This window comes from Cryptomeria japonica, chromosome 9 (assembly GCF_030272615.1).
Source record: "Cryptomeria japonica chromosome 9, Sugi_1.0, whole genome shotgun sequence".
Taxonomy (NCBI): domain Eukaryota; kingdom Viridiplantae; phylum Streptophyta; class Pinopsida; order Cupressales; family Cupressaceae; genus Cryptomeria; species Cryptomeria japonica.
Genome location: NC_081413.1, coordinates 603,259,511 through 603,273,755, shown reverse-complemented (window position 1 = coordinate 603,273,755; position 14,245 = coordinate 603,259,511). Strand labels below are relative to the sequence as shown.

The 14,245-nt window shown below is 31.4% G+C and overlaps 1 protein-coding gene across 1 annotated transcript; it reads right to left on the bottom strand.

The window, feature by feature from the left end:
- Positions 1-2,072: 2,072 nt before the first annotated feature.
- Positions 2,073-5,758, bottom strand: LOC131041725 (laccase-12). Its single transcript, XM_057974950.2, has 6 exons — positions 5,580-5,758; positions 5,039-5,190; positions 4,714-4,958; positions 3,835-3,963; positions 2,562-3,503; positions 2,073-2,443 (listed from the first exon to the last, which is right to left on the bottom strand). Exons 1-6 carry the CDS (start codon positions 5,688-5,690, stop codon positions 2,313-2,315), a joined length of 1,710 nt encoding a protein of 569 aa, XP_057830933.2. The 5' UTR covers positions 5,691-5,758; the 3' UTR covers positions 2,073-2,312.
- Between the last annotated feature and the right edge of the window lie 8,487 nt (positions 5,759-14,245).

Sequence of the window (14,245 nt, the reverse complement as noted above, 5' to 3'; positions counted from 1 at the left end):
TTTTATTCGATGTGGTATGATTTTAATTATTGTTCTTACTTCTTGCGGAAAACTTATGGTGTGTCCATTATATTTATATTGACCTCCAATTGCATGTGTAACTTGAAGAATGAGTTGAAACATGCTATCGCCATTTCCTCTATTTGTGTTAAATTTGTAAGTTCTCAAGGTTGTGGGCGAGGATCCATGTTCTTTAATACTTAAAATTGATGTCCATTCTTCTCTTATTGACATCGATTAAAAATAGGGTATTTAGGTACCTAAAAACCCTTCATTGAAGCATAAATTTCTTGACAAATATAGCATATACTTGGTGTAGAAAATTTATCTAGTCCATAATGAAATATCATTTGTAAAGTCTTCAAATCAGTTTCAATATTTTCACTATTATTAATTCTTCCTTGATCCCTTCTATTTTGTGTTCTCTACAATTGTCTTTGTTTTCTTAGTTGAGATGTGAGTTCCTCTTGTGAACTATTATTTTCTATATGATATCAAGAATCATTCATTCATTATATCTCATGCTCTATTATTTGGTGTTTGTAACATGCAATCTATTATAATAGAATTCATTCCTTCAAAACTAACCTCAACATTCTCATGAGATTGACATTGTCTTTGAACTGATTCATGTTTGCGTGCTTGTATTTTTTGTCTTTCTATCTCATTCAATTGATCTAAATGCATAGCTCTTTGCATTCTTCTTCTCAATATATATACAGCCCATCCTGAGATGTTCATCTATGATGTGTTATCGTATCATCCACACGTTGTCTCGTTTCTTCTTCAATCTCTTCCACTATCATATTTTCCCTACATTTAACACACTTTTCTCGATCATTTTGGTTTCGATGATTTCTTTTTTATTGTATATATGCATCAATCATTTGTTCACATCATCGTTTCATATAATATAAAACATATTCTCTTTGTTTCTCTTCATTTTCAAGATCTCACTTCCTCATTTGTTCACGTCGTTGTCTCAATTTTGAGCATATTCTATTCAATGTTGTCTTTGTTACTCTTCATTTTTAAAATTTATCCTTTGGCAAGGTATTCTTGGTAGACATATTTTGGATCATATTATAACTCTTGATACAAATATGATAAAGATACAAAAATATAAATACTAAAAAAAATCGAATAAATTAGCAACAAATAAATAGATTAAAAAAGACATGAACTTTGACAACCATAGTGGTAGTTGAACCTACAACCTTTTGATCAAGTAAGTCAAACATGTTAATCCAATGCACCATGTGATCAATTTCTTTTTAAGGTTAATAATTAAAATCATATTAAAAAAAATAAAATGAATTAGCAGTGAAGAAATAGATTGAAAAAAAATATTAATCTTGGCAACCACAATAGGAGTCAAACCCACAAGCTTTCAATAAAAAATAAACACATTAATCCATTGTGCTATATATTTTTTTTAGTTGTTTAAATTAATTAGTTATTGTAGAATATATTTGACATAAAAAAACCTAGATTAATAAAAGCAAATATTTTATGAAATGAAATTATTTGCAAAATTTGAATAGATAAATAGTAACTATAAAATTATAGACAAAGATACATAAATTTAATTTACTATTTTATTTGCTATTTACATTCATAACTAGGTACTATTTTATTCACTTATATTTTGCCAATTTATTGCTAGTGAATATTAAATTTACATTCTATACCTATTTATTTTTATTTTTCACTAATAACTATTTTATTTACTATTTACATTCTATAAATAATTACTATTTATTTATTATTTTATTTTGAACAATTTATTGTCCAATAAAATTTTAATTTACATTCTTAATTATAGATCAATTGATATTTTCAAAATTTTAAAAATAAATAAACAACCATCAAAACTAATATACCACCTTTATTTTGCTTCCCTCATTTACCTTTACTTTCCACAATAAATTACCCCTCTCAACATGATAGAAAACCATATAAATTATTTTATATATCAAAATATTTTTTAACAATTTAAAATACCCTTAAAATATTGCAATGAATGCTCATGTGTTTCCTAAACATAACATTTACAAAATAATCAAACAAAATAAAATTAAAGAAATAATTTTAATATTAATAAAAATTAATGATAAAAAGCACATAAAAATTGCTCTACATCACATAAATATCTAAACTAAAGATAAAGGATGAACTTTATCCTTCTTTTCTCATACTAAACATCATGGACTAGATCTTAATGATGACCTAATTCACACACAACTTATAAAAGAAGAGTTGCATAAATCCTTAAAGCGTTGCCTTGCCTCTAATCAGACATGGAACTTTCTTTAGCATTGGGGGAGGTCAGCAGGAGGAGCGATTAAACTTTCCAAAACAGTGGGGCCATTCTTCACCAGAAAGACCATATTCAACCCCCATGTTACATGGTCATCAAAGTGACAATGTACAAACCACGCACCTGCACAAATGGAAAATATCCTATCAGTCCTCCATATATAGTTTCAAAGATTCAATTTCAACCCTATAGTATCTCTACAATCATCCAAAAAAACAAAAATTGTCACTTTGATTATTACCTGGATTGTCAGCTTTGAATCTGACAGCAGCCCATCCTTTGACAGGAACCCCTACAGTATTTCTTTGCGGTGGATCAACCAGATTGAAAGAGCTCGGATCTGTTTCATCATCATAATTACCAAAACCCTCTCCTACAATATAAAAATCATACCCATGAATATGCATTGGATGGTTGTCTTCTTGGAAAATGTTTGTTCCCTGGAACACCACCTGGACTGTGGCATTATATTCAATCACTTTCACTTTTGTCCCAGAAATTGGCGCCCACAAAGTTTCTGATACCACGCCGGTGTAATCATATTCAACCGGTGGATTGGAAGGAAAGTCGGTGGTATAGACATTTGATATGTTGAACTGATAAGCTTGCAGAACGTCAATGTCTGGCAGAACAAAAGATACATTGTTCATACTGGCACTCACTCTGGTATTGTTAGGGCCGCTACAGTTACCGCTGGTTTCACAAGGGATTAAACCGAGTCCTACAGTTATGATGCTACTGTCACTTATGGTTTGGGGAACAGCAACCGGATGCTCCTCTGAAGCCAGGCTTCGTAACGATCGGGTAAATGTGGTGACAGTTGTAGTGTCGTTGTATATTGGAAGGTCCGGAAGGATTGGAGCGGCAGATGAATTAGAACCCACATAGCTTAAAATGGCGGTTGTTGTGTTGTTGTCAAAATTTCCTTGAGCTTGAGTAGTGTATACCTTTGCCGCCATGTAGTATTTGGCTTGTGATTGATTGGCTGTGAGAAGAGCATCTACGGTTTGACCAGATGTTATCATCAGTATGTCTGTTGTGTATGGCTTTGTGTAGGAGGCATCCACAGATACCACTGTGAGACTGTGTGACGCAACCTTGAAAAAGAGGTGATTATTGACTGCAGCATTGACAATACGAAGAAGATAGGTTTGTCCCTGTACCACAGAGAAATTTGTTGTTCCTGGATACACACAATTTCATTGTTCAACTACTAGTTTCTAATCATGAATAGAAAAAAATTTGGCGTTTGCAGTGACCATTTTTGGATTTCATTGTGTAGAATTATTTTTCTATATAACGAGTAATTGTAATTCATACATCATCATTCTTAATCATTTGATTAAGAATCTTTTGTAATTAATGCATCATCATTCTTAATCATTTTATTAAAAAGCTATTGTAATCTTTTGAATCACTAGAACAATTTATCTATATTCTTTCATCCACCCACTCAAACTCAAAATAATGAATATGAATAGTTGTACCAATTGATTCCAAAACAAAACTGTTACCTGACGTTGAGCAGTTATAGAGGTCTCCTGGCTGTCCATTTATAGTAAAAGCGTCTGAAATATTCGGTGCCCCTCCACTCAGTTTTGCTTCCTCTTCGACTGTGATGGGATCACTGTTCCACCACTCCCCTGCTCAATTTGATAATTTATTCAATAATTTGAATCATGCAAATTCCATGGACAAGATTACTCACGCTTTGCAAACGACATATCATTCTTATTCCAATTACAAATTTAAAGTTAACGTGACATGTGAAAAGAGTCCACTCGATAAAATATGGAACATAATTCTGTAAGAAAAAAACATAACAAAATGCTTTCAAAACGTTGATATGAACATAACGCTACTCGTTTTTGGGGGGGTGGGTAAATAGCTTCTTTTAATGATAGAATAAATATTTAGTGAATAACAACAGCTTTTCTAATAAAAAATATATTTATATAATAGTCGCCCACAATATATTAAAGAAAAATAAAAAATTTTAAGACTTCAATTTGAAAGATTCAATATTATTGACAAGATCATTTTGCTATTTAACATGGTAGTAGGAGTCTTAGATTGAATGGATGAAAACAAAAAAAAAAATTATCTATTTTACTAAATTTGTCTATATGATATCGATCTCAACCCTTATGATGTGAAGTCCTTAGACTTAACAAATCTTAATCCTAATAGACTCATTCCAAACCAATCCACCGACAAAAAGACCCACTGAAAACTTTTTAAAAAATAAAATTTAACTTTTCCCTATAACATGAATATTCTAACCTGTCTCTATAACTAGTCTGACAGCTTCATCAAATCTTAATAGCTGAAGAAAGGTCAAGCTAACTTGATCAATAAAATGTATAACTTGCATAGGTTCTACTTTCCATTACCTAGCACTATAGGAAGCTCAGCATGAGGTTGGGTAAACGGATAAGAGCTACCCTTCTTTGGACGGATAACCATTGCTCCATGAACTGTTGCACGGAGCCATGAAACATGGGCATGCCACCACAACGTCCCTTCCTGTCCGATAATGGTGAAAGTGTATGTAAACTTTCCCCCTGGTTGGATGGGGCACTGTGTAATGTACCCAGGTCCATCAGCCCACGCTGTGCGGATCTGCCTCACTCCATGCCTGAAAATCAAAACCCTTGTTAAAGAATCTTCAATCATAAATACAAGTGACAGTCTACAAGAACTATATTTATTATTTACCAGTGGATGGATGCATTGTGCTGGGCTTTGTTATAAACTACAACATTAAGTGTGTCTCCATTTCGGACATAAAGAGTTGGACCTGGAAGCTGTCCATTCACTGTGACTTGACTATATGTCTCACATAATCCAGTAATACTTGTCGATTCAAGCTGTGAAAATCAATAACAAAATTTTCTTTCTTGCGTTAGAACTCGTAAATAGAAATATGGGTTGGACTGTATTTGTGTATACAGCCATGCCATGGATTCTCCATATAATCAATGTTTGAAAAACAGTTGATCTCTACCCTCTCTATCATATTATTCAGGTATTACACGTTAATTTTATTAAATACGGGTTAAACCCACAGTGAAGACAAGATGAAACATAAAGAAAAAGGTCGGTAGTTACAATAAATAAGTTTTCTAATCAACAAGACAGACTTTAATGAAGGTTCAAATTGAGCACATAACTACAAGAAATTATCAAGCTTTTCCATAGAGTATAAAACTTCTTTTATTTATGGAGAAACACTGTAATTATATTGAGATCCACTTACAACGAATGTGTAGTTCTGCAGGTCTGTCCATGCTAGAGAATCTCGTAAGACAATGAATGTAAACAGCACCACTATAAACCTTACCATGTAAGATTTTGACATCATAAGCATATTACAAACACCTAACTATATATATGGAAATGAAAGCTTCAACTAGCACAACTGCTTGCTTAGTCGAGAACCTAAAGTGCTATATATAATAAATGACAGCAGAGATTAGTTGGTTGAAGTTACATAATTTTAAATTATTTCAACTTATTTCATACCGCACTTAGGGTACAAATAATGGTTAACATGTTCCTCCAATATTGAATCTTCTACTATTAGAAATGACATGGTTGAAGACATGTAGAAGCAATATCTAGATTTTTGTTAGTGTGATGGTGATAGCTACACCGACAGTCACTGAGTATATCAATTCAATAAACTATATATATTTTTCACCGTCAAGTGGACCTTCATACTGGTTAGCTTATTGAAGAATACTTTAAAATCACGTTAAACAAGTAGCCACTGCTTCCAAATTATTATTTTTTCATTGTCAAGGTTTTGATAAATAGAAATCAATTTTCGTACTGTAGACTATGATGTTCGATCAGAATTAAGCTGTAGATTCTCTGTGCGCGGTGGATTCTTATGAACCATATAATTCGTGCTTGTTTGACTCCAACACCATCATAAATGATAATAAGATCTAATTTTCTTGTCTATTAATGAGTTCTGGAGAGTTCCGATTGAGACCCACCGATAGCAAATGGTTGCGTGCAATTGGGAGAGTGCTTTTTATAAAGCTGATTGAATTCTTCAACCATTCCTATCGTAAACGTCAAACAAAAAATTGAAAATTCGACTCTTATGCTTCTAAAATGAGCCCCACATTGACATATCTAGGAGTTGTTGAACGAAAATGGTTTGCATGTTATTTAGATGATGTTTTCAAACATTTACCTAAACCTAAAGATTTTTGAAATGCATGTACTTGATTCTAACTTTTTCTTTCAGTTGTGGGGGGACAGCTTAATGGGATTGATGACTTTCAGAAATAGGTTTACACTTTGTATGGAATATATAAGCTTTTTTGAGTGTAGATCTGATTGCACACATGATTGAGATAATCATTGTCGTTTTCGTTTAACAGTGTTTAGGTACGTGTTGAAATAATATTCACAGTTTTAAGACATCGCATATCTCAACTAATAGTTATATTGTAATCATTTTCATTATAATATTTTGAAACGAGAAACGCATTGCATCTAATTGTACTTTCAATGAACTATTTAAACAATTTGGAAAGATTTCAGTATTCTGGTATCTATCAATAACTCCTTTTATAATGAAAGACAATATTCAGGGCACTGTGAACCACATTGTTATTTCAGCCAAGATGGATACTAAAGAGCTGATGCTGCAATTTAATATCTAATTTCTCCTGTCCTTTATGCTTTGTCTATCTTAAATTTTGCTTAGTAGGTATGCCACCATACTTAGCGAAGCTTTTGTACCGGCCGCTGTTGTGAGTATTATGAAGCAGATACGCCACCATACTTAGTACTCTCCATTTCCTTTCTTCACAATAATTAGTACAAGATAATTCATTAGGTCTTTGCTCCCGTATGATGGTAAATACATTTTTGACCTAATCAATGTCATTTTCATTTAGGTTAGTAATCAAATCAGAGAAAGGTTGGTCTTATAAGATTCGATCGGATTCATGCATGCTCAACAGTTTTAACAGTTTTTAAAATAATGACACCAATTTATCTTCTCTATGAAAAACTAAAATCAGAGGTTTGTTCTCCTTTATTACTATTTTAATTGAGATCAAACATCATTGTAACTTAAAATCTTATATTTTTATTATAAAAAGGTGTTTTTGAGATTGTTTTCCAAAATCATATAAGATATAAAATATTAATAGAATTAAAATATTAAATATAAAATAATTAATTAAATTTTTTTAATTATTTTTATTTTATTAATTAAAAAATATTAAATGTTTGAAGACATTAAATTTATTTTATTTTAAAGATATCTCATGTGTTTTTATATTGATTTGTTTACAGTATAGTTATTATTGTTTGTGTGTAATAGTGAAAACAAGTTTTTACATATTAGAAATTTAGTTTAGATGTTATTATAGAGCTCTACTTTCCATTTGTCTTTTCAAGTCATGATCATTTTTTAATTATGGATCTATTTTGATGGGTGTTTTTAGTGCTCCTTCAAATCAACAACTTATAATCAATTAAATAGTATTTATCAAAATAGAGATTATAAGAAAGGTACCATTGATTGATATTGTGAGCTTAATGAATAGTAGTTATTGCCCTTAAAAAAAGCAAGCGTAGTTGAGATACTTTGCAAAATCATTGGTTTATAAGAAGATTCACATCGCAACATCTTGCAATTATGGACCTTGTTAGTCTAATAGGTTTATAATATTGTGCTATTGGCAAAATCAAAATAGGTTGGTATTTAGGCCTTGATAATCTTTTGAAATGGGTTCAATGAAGAAGTAAGTTGGCGTTCAAGGTGGGCCTTGATAATCTTTAGATATTTAAATTTAAGTTTAGATGTTACTATAGAGCTTTACTTTCTATTTTTATTTATGGTCATTATCATTATATTATGAATCTATTTTAAAGTGCATTCTTTGATGCTCCTTCATATGAATAACACATACACAATTGTAGGATTTGTCAAAATGGAAATTCATAAGAAAGGTACCATTGATTGATATTGGTAACTCAATGAGTAGTAGGACCCACCCTTTATCAAAACAAGCATTGTTAAGACATTTTTTGATATTTTTGAAAATTTAGCTTACTATTACCAACAACATCCACACAATAACATGACAAGATAGAACATCATAAATATACTTTACCACCCCTACCATGAAGTTTTCTCTTCAATACAATCCTTTGTATGAAAACTATGCAACCCTATACGAAGACACCTAGCAATTCGGAATTGGCAAGAATGATGGAATCTAATGTAGCATAATATATCTAACATTCTAATGCATAATGAAATGAAAATGTATCAATATCATGATATGGAAGAAAAAAAGAAAATAATCAAAAGTAAATATTTACTATTGATTAGCAAGATTTAGCCAAAGCAACTTTTAAACTGATTATTGATAAATAGGTTTGAAGTAGTAACCTACCCTTATCTGTTTCTTCATATTTGACACCCATCCAATGATACTAAAACTTTAGATGTGTTTTACTCAAAATTAAAAGAGCTACAAACCATTTTTTACTCTTTTACCTACATGATATGCATGTAATTAATGGAATATTAACAAGGGTTAATGTCTAGATCATTTCACAAGATACTTTATTCCACACATAAATATAAATATATACATATATTCTTTATTTGTTAGGATTTTAATAAATTTAACATTATCTATTATAGAGCAAATACCTCTATGTATAAGATTAAACATTAACTATTCTAAATTAAGTAGGACATAAAAACATATTATCTATTAGAGCTATCATATTTACACAACCTTTTATATACACATATGTCCTTTATTTGTTAGGATTTTAATAAATTTAACATTCTCTATTACAAAGAAAATACCTTTATGTATGAGATTACGTTAACAATTCTAAATTAAGTAGGTCATAAACAACATATTATCTATTAGAGCTATCAGATTTCCACAATCCATGCTAATATTCAATAATTTCTTCTGGATTCAATTGTGTATGTCAATTTTTATCATCAATGTTTCGAATCACACTCTGTGATTCATCATCGGGATGAAACAAGAATAACAAGGAGATGAAACGTGGAGTGTGATTTGAAACGTTGATGATAAAAATCGGCATACACAATCGAAACCAGAAGCAATTATTGAATAATATTATATGTTGTAAATTTAATCCAAATTCATTCATTAAAAAAAAATGATCAGAACTAAGCCAAGTATTATTAACCAAAATTCTATACAAGATATAAGAACTTGTTAATTAACAGAACAAGGAACAATAAACCTTGTAATTTTGATAATCTGTAGTCTATACTAAAATTCATCACTCCAAATGGTATCTACTTGATACTATGTAAGTTAATGTCAACATAAAATCTATACTAGCAACTACTTTATGGAAATATTTTACTAATAGCTATACACAATTATGATTGTCTAATAAGAACAAGTGAGACAAAGTTTACTAAAAGGATGAATAGACTATCCAAGAATTATGATATTTTTCACTAACACTTTATACTATTGACTATTTATTTACTCAATATACACTTCATCTCTTAGTTATTAAAAAAACGTTGAATATAATGATATAAAATATAATTATAAAATTTAAAAAAAAAGATCCTTGAAAATATTCATAATTCAATAAATGAAGCTTGGATAATGTAAAAATGATATTAAGTATAATCTACACATTTGTAATGAAGAAAGTTACAATATCAAGTTATTAATAAGAATTATAACCGTGCACTTAGTCATTTAAAGAAATTCCTTTATAAGTTCTATATATAAAGACACAATGATGTATGAATACATTAAACTTTAATACATAGGATATTAATTATTCTAATATATAGTAATTTAACTTGCACTTAGTAATACCAACTTATGAATTCCATGGACTTTCTTAGTAAAAGGTACATATGCAATTTACAATATATTTGCAGTACCACAAGATCATATGATGCCATTTCTTTAAAGATAAAACAATGTTCCTTTTAATTTGAATATTAATTCAAATAAACCATTATACGAGTACAGTAAGCATTTTGGGAGACCTTCAGTCGACTAAAATGTTAGTGATTCAATGAACATTGGATAAATGTGACAACAGAGAAAGATTGACAACAAACATGGTTATAACTCCTCTATTATCATGACTCATATGTTGACTAAGGCAAATAATATATAAAATGTCTATTGAATGATGCAAAATATATTTAGAATGATTGTGGGTGCATCCTATCTATGAATCTTGATCCATGTATGAGGAGGCATTCAAACTATAAACAGAGAACTCCTTAAACGAACTGAAGATGGTTTTGCAATTCGGTGTGCAGAACGTTAGGAAGACATATACCCAAAGACAAAATTATATTCTACAAGGATCATAATCTACAGGTGCGGTAAATAACTGCCATCCATATTGACTTGAACATAGACAAAACTAATTCCAAATTGGCGGAATGGATTATTTGGAAATAAAATACAATGCTTTTAATCTTAAACATATTGTTTCATTATCTGGAAATCTATTGAATACATCTTGATAAGTTGGAATAATCTTTGAATAGGTTTGAAGGTGAAGAATTGGAATATGTTCCCCAAAGGTAAGATGCATCTATTATTGTGTACCAAGAAGAATAAGGAGTTCATCTCAATAGGCGCATGGAGAAATCGAGAAATCTACCAAGCTTGCAACTGAAATGCTATGGTAATGGAAGTGATCGATACCTGCATCACACCTTTCTCAAAGAATAGTTGATGGAAGCTAAGTTTACACCATTTGCTACACATGGTCTAATTTTTGCATATGATGCATGGTCAATGAATCAACCCTGCGTCGATGGTAAACCAAAATTATTCTATGGTAGAGACTGGCTGGAAGAGGTAAGAATATGCAACAAAACATTACTAGCAAAATAAGGGCTTATACCCAGGTAATCTCTGGTTAGTGACATACATAATGTCGATATAGGTAATCAAGTAAAGGAATAACTAAAAAAATATATCTACAACATTATTTTTAGGAATAAATGGAAATACCTAGCCACTAAAAATAACCACTTTCTCATTTGTATTATTTTCAACTCCCATACTATCTCCTTCTATTTTATTTTCTACTCTTTATATTTGATATGGATTTTTATTTTATTCAAGAAATTTTTAATGTTCCATACCACTAGATGGTACATTTGTATTCTTTACTTAAATTGGGATATACTTCTTCTATATGGAGGTATCTAGTAGGTGTATATTTTTCTTGAAAGGTGACCTTATATTTGAGTTCACATTCTTTTTGTAGCATCTTACTTTCTTTATTTATTTATTTATTACAGTAGCTGACATATTTTGAGTCTACTTTCCTTTTTCTTAGTTGGTACTCACTTTGGACCTACATGGTGCAGGAGCACCCAAGGCACCATCAGGGCTCTATGAGGCAAATTATGAAGTTTTTTTGTTTTGAATGATAAAAGTTTTAAATAAGGTCATTGAGACCATTAGATGTTAGGTCAAGTCCTATTAGGGTCATATTGTTAATATTGCTAAAAAATTGTCAAATTGTAAAAAGTTGTCATTTTGTGAGAGATAGGTCCCAATGGATCAAAATTTATTTTTAATGGTATGTAAGAGTTTCTTGGATATATTTGGACTTATCTAAGTGATTTTGAGTCATGGTTTGGTCTAGGATAAAGTTTTAGGTAAAAGTTGCTCATATTGTCAAAATTTGTCAAAAGCAACTTTTTGTGTTTGAGAACGTAATTAGGTGTTTGTTAGTCATGTTGGTTCAAAAGGTGGTTATATCAGTTGGGAGGCCTTGGAGGAATTAAAATATTCCCTTCCCACGACCAAAAATGAGTTGGATGGTGATTTTGTACGAAGAAGTCAGTTTGAAGGCATTTTGATGATCATTTTCGCTACAATTTTCTGTAAAAACGCTGCACTTTGCTTCATAACTTTCTTATTTGGATGAATTAAGATGTAAGAGTGGAATTTTTAGAAATATATCTGTGTTACCTTTCATTTGGGACCATTTTGGTTCAATTTTGTTGATTTTTTATCCTTCTCCAAGCAAATTTACCAAACCTAGTCTAAAAAACCTAGGTTTTGGGGCTTTGTCAAAGAAAAATATAGAACTCTCCATTCCATCAACTAATTTCCCCAATAATTTGTGGAATGGTGCATATGGTAGTGTTACAGATGGTTTTTAAACAATTTTTGCAAGGGAAGAACCTAAGTGGAGTTTTGAGCATTTGAGGGCTTAACATTCTCATGTGTTAAGCTAGTTGGACAGGGTTTGAGAAGACATTTGGATTTTTGGTACCAATATAGTAAATAATACCATAAAACCTATGAAATAATTTTATTTTTAATATTTCCTTTCCTTCCAAGTTGAGTGTACAGGTTGGTGGAGTGTCTAAGGGGTGTCTCTAGTGCATTTGGAGGCCTAATAGGGCTCTTGAAGGACTGTAACAGTCAATTTTTTCAACACTTTTCTCCAAAACACCATGGTCTTATTTTGACATATGTTGTGTAAATCCAAAATGGGTATCCAAAAATGTTTTTATTTTTGGGTTATGACCTATATGTGAAAAATTATTTCCAAAATACTGAGTTTGTTGTTCTAAAAAGCATGTTAGTCAAGCCTCTCCAAAACACTCTATGGTCATTTTGATATATGTTAAATAAATTATAAAAGGGTATCTGGTAATGTTCCTTTTTTTTGTCTATGGTCAGGGTGTCAAAAGATATGGCCAAAATTCTCTCTGAGTAAGGCTACTCGCACCTAGTCACCCCTAGAGAACCAGTGATGTGGAATGGCCTAAAAGAGTTTGTTTCAAAGGTGGATTTGGTTTATTTGAGTCCATTTGGGTTTGAGTACATGATTTAATTCCTTCCCCTAGCCTTATGAGTGTCTTTTTTTGTGTTGTCTCAAAATGCCACTTTATGAGACATTGTAAAATAGTGGAAACCTTGGGTTGAGTAACCTATTGTATAGCCTAGAGTTGGGGTTTGAAACCATAGTCTTGGTGTGTTGTAGAACCTCTTAGACACTCTGCATCACTACAAGACAACTATGTCAATAAAATTATTCTTATCTTAATTGTAAAGTTTTAATATCTTATAACTTGTTGAGACATGGACCAGCTAGGACTCGAACCTAAGACATTCCATACGCTGCTGGAGTGCTCTACCACTGAGCTAATGGCCCCTCTTGGACTAGTCCATTTTCAGTCAGGGTGTGGCTTATTTTCAACACCAACACCCCACCTTAAGCCACACCTCTCGTGTGCTTGGGGCTCCTAGCCTAGAACTGGCTCTGATACCATGTTGAGACATGGACCAACTAGGACTCGAACCTAGGACCTTCCATACACTGCTGGAGTGCTCTACCACTGAGCTACTAGCCCCTCTTGGAATATTCCATCGTCGGTTCGGCGGTGGCTTATTTCCAACACCAACATACCTCTACTGCATAAGTTCTTTGAGATAATTAATATCTATCTTTGGTAGCCTATGCCTCATGTGATACATTTCTTTATCATAGTAAAACAATTCATATTCTTTGCAACTATCAATTTGGTCCCCAATCTAATCTTCATAGTATTTAGGTGCAACACTTTCATATGAGAATTCCTTCTCTTTTACAAGTTTTATAAGAACAAAAAAAAAAAGGGGGTTGTGAATCCAACAACATATGGCACATAAAAATGAGTCTTCCTAAATATTCACACAATATATCCTAGGGAGATTAAGGGTGTGTCTCTCTTAGTGTCCTTGGTTTCTATATATTGGGACCATTTTTTTATTATTCCTCTAGAGTCTTTTGGACCAATCATGATTCTTGGGCATATTTTGTAATCTTTTACCATTCATTGAAGTACATGTCAAATTTACCATAAGTCAATCCATTCTTAATTATTTCAACCTAATA